An 8,879-nucleotide genomic window follows, 5' to 3' on the forward strand; every position below is an offset into this window, starting at 1 on the left:
CACTTCGACATTATGAACCAGTGGCAAAATCTCAAATCCATTTTGTCATATGCAGTCCAAGAGGGGTGAATACAGCCACTTTGTCAGGTTTTGTCACTCCTACAAAGCTTGTCCCTCAACTGACTGCAAGTAGGACCATTGAGCCATCTCACAATGCAGCTGCCTGATAATTTGCATACACTCCCAATTTCTCATTAAGATTCAAATCCATAGTCCCATGTATGCAGAAAAGTACTCAATAGATGTAAAATCCACACAAAACTGTAGTCAACATAAATCTATTTAATGGTCTCAGGGTATAAATCAGTTAATGGACAAGGTGAATAAATGCCCTTAGGGCTGATTCTGTATAGAGGTTACAGCCATCCAGAGTGAGGGTTTGTTAACAACAAATGTGGGTGTTGTCAAAACTGCAATCCCCACCCATCTGTCACTCAATGAACTATCTGAAAGATTTCAAATAGTATTAAACTCCGGTCTGCCTGGAACATGCCCATGGCATCTGTCCTCTTCCAGTTTCAGTCCTCATCACTGCCCAGTGCCAGAGGGTCAAAGTCTGGGTCATCTTCATCCAGGTCGAGTTCCTCAAGATCCTGGAACAGGGACTCGTCCACTTCAACACTATTTCCAGCTGAAAGGGAGGAAGAAGCAAAGTTATATTGAACTTCTACAGAGCCACATGTATTCAGTCACAAAGCATCATACCTCAAATACACACCCATCACATTTCTATCTGCTATACTTACAATCTTCAAGGAACTGTATATCCGATGTGTCAAGATTGTGATCTGTCTCAAACAGCTGCTTTCCTAGTAGATAACAAACACCCAATTTAGTTAATCATGTTGACAGAGGTACTCAACCTTCTCCTCAGGGACCCCCAGCAATCCCATCTATTTGATTTATTCCAGAGCAGGCAAACCTAATTAGGGCTACAACAAAATGTCTTGGGGTTCCTGAGGTGAGAGTTTAAGACCTAGGAAGTATGAACATAGGCTGTATATATGTATATACAGCACATGATGGCAGAGATGTGACATCCAGATAGGTCTGGTTTGGGGATGTGGGGAGATCCTGGAGGTGTAGACAAACCTGTGAGTTTAATCTTTCCAGCATGCAGTTGCTCCTCCTCTTTCTGCCGTTTTCTCCTTAACTCAGCCATTTCCAGATCAAACTTGGCTTTCCATGACAAGAAGTTTTCGATGGTGACCACTGTGCCTTGAAAGAGCACCTTCTCTGCCTCCTCTGCTGCCTCCTCTTTTCGCCTCTTCTCCTCCTCTCTTCTGTTTTTTATCTCATCAACCAATTCGTTTAGTTTTTCCTGGACTGCTGTAACTAGGGTGAATATCATCACCATTCCAATGTTTTCTTCAGCCTTTAAATAAAAAATAAAAAAACAGATGTAAATTATTTAGCACTCAGGCAGGATGGTAGAAAGGTTTCTGTATACTTGTTTTGTTATACAGGTGCTGGTCATAAAATTTGAATATCATCAAAAAGTTGATTTATTTCAGTAATTCCATTCAAAAAGTGAAACTTGTATAATTTATACATTCATTCCACACAGACTGATATATTTCAAGTGTTTATTTCTTTTAATTTTGATGATTATAACTGACAACTAATGAAAACCCCAAATTCAGTATCTCAGAAAATCAGAATATTGTGAAAAGGTTCAATATTGAAGACACCTGGTGCCACACTCTAATCAGCTAATTAACCCAAAACACCTGCAAAGGGCTTTAAATGGTCTCTCAGTCTATTTCTGTAGGCAACACAATCATGGGGAAGACTGCTGAATTGACAGCTGTCCAAAAGATGACCATTGACACCTTGCACAAGGATGGCAAGACACAAAAGGTCATAGCTAAAGAGGTTGGCTGTTTCAAAAATGTGGGGGAGATTCACAAAGAGTGGACTGCAGCCGGAGTCAGGAAGTTTTAGAGCACTTCATGCTTCCTGCTGCTGACCAACTTTATGGAGATGCAGATTTCATTTCCCAACAGGACTTGGCACCTGCACACAGTGCCAAAGCTACCAGTACCTGGTTTAAGGACCATGGTATCCCTGTTCTTAATTGGCCAGCAAACTCACCTGACCTTAACCCTATAGAAAATCTATGGAGTATTGTGAAGAGGAAGATGCGATATGCCAGACCCAACAATGCAGAACAGCTGAAGGCCACTATCAGAGCAACCTGGGCTCTCATAACACCTGAGCAGTGCCACAGACTGATCGACTCCATGCCATGCCGCATTGCTGCAGTAATTCAGGCAAAAGGAGCCCCAACTAAGTATTGAGTGCTGTACATTCTCATACTTTTCATGTTCATACTTTTCAGTTGGCCAACATTTCTAAAAATGATTTTTTTGTATTGGTCTTAAGCAATATTCTAATTTTCTGAGATACTGAATTTGGGATTTTCATTAGTTGTCAGTTATCATCACAATTAAAAGAAATATACATTTGAAATCTATCAGTCTATGTGTAATGAATGAATATAATATACAAGTTTCACTTTTTGAATGGAATTACTGAAATAAATCAACTTTTTGATGATATTCAAATTCTATGACCAGCACCTGTACTGATGAGGACCTTTTTTATTGGTACTCAGTTACTGGCTAACACAAAGATTGTGAGAATTGACCGGTGTGTGTGTGTGTGTGTCAGACCTGCTGCTTTAGTAAGGTAAGGATGCCATCTATGTCGGAATCCTCCAGGTTCTCCTGGGAGTAGATTTCCCATAGCGGCACCTCATCTGGGTACTTCTCCACATAGGTGAACTGCAGTGTCACTTCAACTGCTGTAATAACACAAAGCTCCCTGATAGGTATGTGCTCTAACTCACCAACTTGGCTAACAAGTAGTGATATAGTACAAGGCAAGTTTAACCCCCAAAATCTTTTTTACAAAAGAGTCAGGCCAGGAAGTGATAGGTTAGTTGACTACTTACTCTCATCGTTTTCCCCTGCGTCGGATGTCACAGTAATGGTGAAGCTGGTGGGTGTCTCTGATAACACTACAGGATGAATAACAACAAAGTCAAATCAAAGGGGGTTGTGTTGCAATGCAATCATAAGTATTGATTGATTTGGGGCAGCAGGGCAGAGCACTGGGCCAGTAAAGGTTGCTGATTCTAATCCCGCAGGTGAGAAGTCTATTAAACAGAGGTTCTGATTCAATTGAGATGTTGTTGAATGTCCATGTTCCTCCTTCATGGCAATCTAGTGCTCTAACCACTAGATTGCCTGCCACCATAAGGAGTACTCTCAAATATCTCCAGCAGTAGATAGGCCAGGTATACCCTGGTCAAAAGCCACTGCACTAGACAATAATGGAGTGTAGATTCACAAGTCCTGCATCAGACTGAACATTTGGCGTCCCTACTAATAAGGAGCCTAATGACATCCATAAATCCAACTTTAACGTAATATTTATTTATAATAATCTCAGTAGATTGCATGATTGTACATCCATCTGATGTTCGAAGACAATTTGCAAAGGTGGATAGGAAATGTTCATGACCTGATGTCAGACATTTCTAACTTTGCCAGCATGTTCCTTAGATTTTATGTTAATTTTGTAAAACAGCGTTAGTGTTATGGTCTCCAAGATGCCCTATTTTCCTAAATGTAGTTATTTTCACTATTTTTCACAATATAACAAATATCTACAGCTGTTTGTAATGAATATGGATCTTTTTATTTCCTATAATAAGTTAATCAATTTCCACAACAGATGAAGTGTTATAATAAAATTCTGTATTTTTGGTCCACCTCTGTGCTACCTATAACAATTAGTTAGAAAATTGAATGCTTTGCAGGTTACTTTTCAGGATCAATAACTAAAGAATTCCACAGTAGAATTGTCTGATCTGGCTCCAACTTACAGATAACAGTGTGGGGTTGCTGGATTTAATCCTCCCAAAATGTTACCTATAGTTATTTTGATATGGTTGCATGTTTAGTGCAGTCACAAAAGGTCAACAGTCTATGGAGATTTTGACAATAATTGTATAGATTTCTGGCCATATCTTGGCCTTAGATAAAGATACAGGCAAGCTACTTCAGCAACTCCTTCAAGACTAGTTTCCAGGTGACATATTCTAAGCAATAGTCAACTCTCAAGCTTTCATGTTTTACACAGAGGTCAGGTGTTGTTCCATAAGGTTGAATTGAATGCTTTGCGGGTTAATTTAAAGCATCAATAACTAAAGAATTCCTCCATAATATTATCTGATGTGGTTCCAACCTATAGATATTAGTGTGATGTTGCTGGATTTTATACTACCATTCAACAAATTCTGACTCTACCATCTGAATGTCTCAACAGAAATCGAGACTCATCAGACCAGGCAACATTCTTCCAGTCTTCAACTGTCCAATTTTGGTGAGCTTGTGCAAATTGTAGCCTCTTTTTCCTATTTGTAGTGGAGATGAGTGGTACCCGGTGGGGTCTTCTACTGTTGTAGCCCATCCGCCTCAAGGTTGTGCGTGTCGTGGCTTCACAAATGCTTTGCTGCATACCTCGATTGTAACAAGTGGTTATTTCAGTCAAAGTTGCTCTTCTATCAACTTGAATCAATCGGCCCATTCTCCTCTGACCTCTAGCATCAACAAGGAATTTTCGCCCACAGGACTGCCGCATACTGGATGTTTTTCCCTTTTCACACCATTCTTTGTAAACCCTAGAAATGGTTGTGCGTGAAAATCCCAGTAACTGAGCAGATTGTGAAATACTCAGACCAGCCCGTCTGGCACCAACAACCATGCCACGCTCAAAATTGCTTAAATCACCTTTCTTTCCCATTCTGACATTCAGTTTGACCAGGACCCCACCCCTAAATGCATTGAAGCAACTGCCATGTGATTGGTTGATTAGATAATTGCATTAATGAGAAATTGAACAGGTGTTCCTAATAATCCTTTAGGTGAGTGTATGTCTCTCTCTCACTCTGTCAAAATAAACTCCATTAGACAGATTCATTTGAATGCTGATCATGACAGGAGAGGGTAAAAACATGATATGCCCTATGTGACATGCACTCTGCTCTTTCGACATTATGTACCAGACAGGGGAGAACAATCTAACCACAGCTTGTTGGACACGTAGGCCAAGGCTATTCAAAACAGATCCCAAATGGCCAAAACTTCTGTTTTTCATCAGTCAGACCTGGGAATACTAGATGTGTTTAAGTACCAGGTAGGACCAAAAAAAAAAAACTGTTTTCAATCCAGGACCAGAGGTGAGGTGATGAGCAGCCCCCCAGGGCAGCACGAGGCACCCACACAATAAATAGTCAGATTGGTGACATTTGCATGGTCAGTTTTCTATCATTCGCAAGTCACATAAATTATATAATGTCACCGTGTGTGACTGCGTGTCGATTAACCTTGTCAGAGTAGGCACCCTGATTCCAGTTTTAGAGCTAAGTAGATTACAACCTGGGAAGATCTCCCACTCAGATGTATGAGATGGGAAGGTCTCCCCAATGAAAGTCTCAGGTAGGGGGGTGGGGAATCTATCAAATAATTACTTTATATATAATACGCAATTCATAAATCTGTCACACTACGAAATGCTACCAAATAAACCACATATAAACTGGTATTGACTAGGTCTATATTATGCTGGTATTTTTCCCTCTTTTGTGATATATTAACTCTTTTGTGCCAATGAGGTTGTTTGGTTCATTTGGTTGCTATTCTGAAAGTTTGATCAATTGTACATAATGACATGTATATTTAATTGTGCAACAAATGTATTTAGGGTGTCAGACTGATACTGTATTTCAATGTGAAAGCTTTTGGAGCACCCTCTGGCACTGGCCTAGGTCTATGCTTTGTGGATTTTAGTTTTATTTGTCTATTTTTTTGTTAGCAACAGGGTAAAAATGTGATTCTTTTTTTAATATTTATATCATACAAGTTGTTTCTATGTGTGTTTGTATCTCCTTTTTGATATTTATTAGACTTATTTGAATATATTTTTATATTTATGTACGGGGCGTTGAATGGGGGGTTCGCCCAGGGAGCCATACAAGCTAGAACCACTACTGTAGCCACACATATTTTATGATATTAGTAGATCCCTGCACTGTCAAAATTTCTCATTCTGCCCTGCAATGCTAATTCCTTGTTCTACTTAGAAGAATACTGTTTTTAGACACCCTAACTCATTCACTGCTATCCCTGATACTAGCTGACTGAAAAAAGTATTTACCTTAATTTAGTTAAAACGTATAATGCATATGTTTGCTATCTAGGCACTCTAACTGATGTTTGATCATATAAGGCAGAACATCTTAATGTCCTACATATGAAGTAAGAATTACAGACAGGCAATTTCCCATTAGAATATGTTGTGTGTGTGATTTTTTCCAGGGAGTCAGACGCAACTCACAGACTGTACCAGCAGGCAGAGTTAACTGATTGCCCAGGATACAGGGTGTTATTTTTTCCATAAAACATTTTATCATAGCAAACTCCCCATGGCCGGTAACGGTCTGGTGATGGGAATCATTCTTTAGATTAGTGATTCGGTAACTATAACGTGAAGGTTTAATACTCTACCGAGAGAATTCTTTATAGGTATGTTCACTGAAACACATTCTTATTCACAGCAATGATCTGGTTAGCAATTAAGACCACCTTGCTCTGAACAGTACAACCGATTTTTCAGCTCACCGGCTCTGTGATTCAATCCGGCAACCTTTGCTGTCGGGTTGCTCTAACCACTAGATTGCCTGCCACCATAAGGAGTACTCTCAAATATCTCCAGCAGTAGATAGGCCAGGTATACCCTGGTCAAAAGCCACTGCACTAGACAATAATGGAGTGTAGATTCACAAGTCCTGCATCAGACTGAACATTTGGCGTCCCTACTAATAAGGAGCTTAATGACATCCATAAATCCAACTCTAACGTAATATTTATAAAAAGCAAACATTTGAAAATATATCGGACCTTGAAATTCCAAGTAAAATACTTAGCTACAGTACTTAATAATGAAAAACATCACTACGAGCAACCTAACGTACTGTAGGGCCTGGATAACTAGCTCTGGGCCAGTGTCATACAGTGCAGTTAAGTTTGCCAACTAATGCGCTAGCTTAGATGGCTGTCTAACACTGTAGTAACAGTTAGGCTAGCACCTGAATTAGTTATAAGTCTTTGGCCATACAGCGTCGCTATGTTTGAGAATGTGTGGTAGCCGCATCTAATTATTTTGTTACTGGGTTGATATTACTATAAACTTGATTAGTTAAATACCCATTCTCCAGTCCAATGTTTCCATCCAGGTCAGAACATATTGCTAACCTGAGTTAGCAAGCTGGCTAGCTAGCCATGCACCTAGCTTTCTGTCCGCAGTTTACTAACCAACGGTGACACAAACTCACAAAGAACTCACCTGTAAACGAGTCTGGGTAAATTGATTCTATTGCTTCCAGTTCATTCCGCTGCTCCTCTGCGTAATCTGTCATTTTCTTCCACAATTGTCCATCAATTAGTTAGAAAATTCATCCCAATAGGATCTAACGTGTGCGTGCTCGAAGCTAAAGGCCCACTGCACTAGTGATGATCGACTACATCGGAAATCATTTTTGGTCTGACTCTGAGTCAGCTTGGCGTGATAAAGTTTGCAACTCGAATTACATGTTTATACAAATTTTACAGTCATTTCATACAGATTTATTTTTCAGTTTAAACATAACATGGATGATCTACTCATTGTTATATATTCGAAATAGGGTAAGAAAAGTAATCAATGGATTATTTTTGTCTGGCCCATGATTGTTTTTTCTTGCACAAATATACCGGTAAGTAGGTGTAGAAACATTTTGGAAAAAACATACAAGGTTGACCAAAAAAATAGGTTATACAAACATTTAAAAAATGTGTATAAAGTATTTTCGAATGGAATCCATCTGAAAAACTCTTATTTGGTTAAGATTCACTCTGTGTGTCTCTTTTTGAACTGGTTAAGTCTTTGGATCTGGGGACACTGTCGTACAAAACAACCTTACTTCTGGCCTTAGCCGAAGCCAAATTTGTCTGGCATCTCCACACAATATTTCTTTACCCCTTCTGTACTGAATTTGCAAATGGAGTTTTAGGAGCTTTTATTTCCACCTCCATGTCCAGGTCCTATAGGACCCTTACCTTTGAGCTTTTCCCTTTTTGGCATATCCATTTATGGCTAGAAACAAAAGGAGATTACATACTGAGTCTCTTTTGCAGTTGAGCCATTCACAGCAATAATAAAACAAAATACAAACATACAATTAAATTAAAAATCCATTCACATTAAGAAAAGCAATCACAGTAAACATTAAAAAAGGGAATTTATCAAATATTAAAATTGCCTTATGGGAACCAGAACATTGAATCCAAATTGAACACAAAACATGCCTTTTCAAAGTTTTTGGAAAGGAAAGAAAAAGGTGCAATTGTCACGTCCTGGCTATGCCCCTAGCCATCTCTGCGCTGGGCTCGGGACATAGTCAGGACAAGACAGGAGGTGGCACATCTAGCCACCTCCAATCCTTTTGTTCTCCCCAATTGGAGGCAGGTGTCTGTCGTTGCCTCCAATTGGGGACCCTACTTAAGTTCCTTGTTTTGCATTGCCAGTGTGGTTCATTTTGGTTTTCCTGTGTATCGTCACTGGTTGCTGCTTCTTTTTGTTTTGAGTCTTTCTTTTATTAAACGTGGATTACCCCTGTTATTTTGATGCTGCGCCTGTGTCCTTCCACACCCCAGCAAGTGACAGCAATGGTCTCTTCATTTTTTTCTGGAGCTGTATATATATGAGGAATGGTTGAGTAGGGAATATCAAAAATGTATTATTTCTAAACTTTATGAAATGAAGGCATTTAT

At 39.4% G+C, this 8,879-nt stretch overlaps 1 protein-coding gene across 1 annotated transcript; it reads right to left on the reverse strand.

Moving 5' to 3' along the window:
• Positions 1-263: 263 nt before the first annotated feature.
• Positions 264-7,586, reverse strand: rwdd1 (RWD domain containing 1). The gene is given in 6 exon segments (NM_001303778.1): positions 264-631; positions 747-809; positions 1,093-1,375; positions 2,676-2,806; positions 2,957-3,022; positions 7,414-7,586. Coding segments are annotated over 6 exon segments (729 nt in total). The 5' UTR covers positions 7,487-7,586; the 3' UTR covers positions 264-518.
• Between the last annotated feature and the right edge of the window lie 1,293 nt (positions 7,587-8,879).

Source organism: Esox lucius, chromosome 20 (genome assembly GCF_011004845.1).
Source record: "Esox lucius isolate fEsoLuc1 chromosome 20, fEsoLuc1.pri, whole genome shotgun sequence".
Lineage (NCBI taxonomy): Eukaryota > Metazoa > Chordata > Actinopteri > Esociformes > Esocidae > Esox > Esox lucius.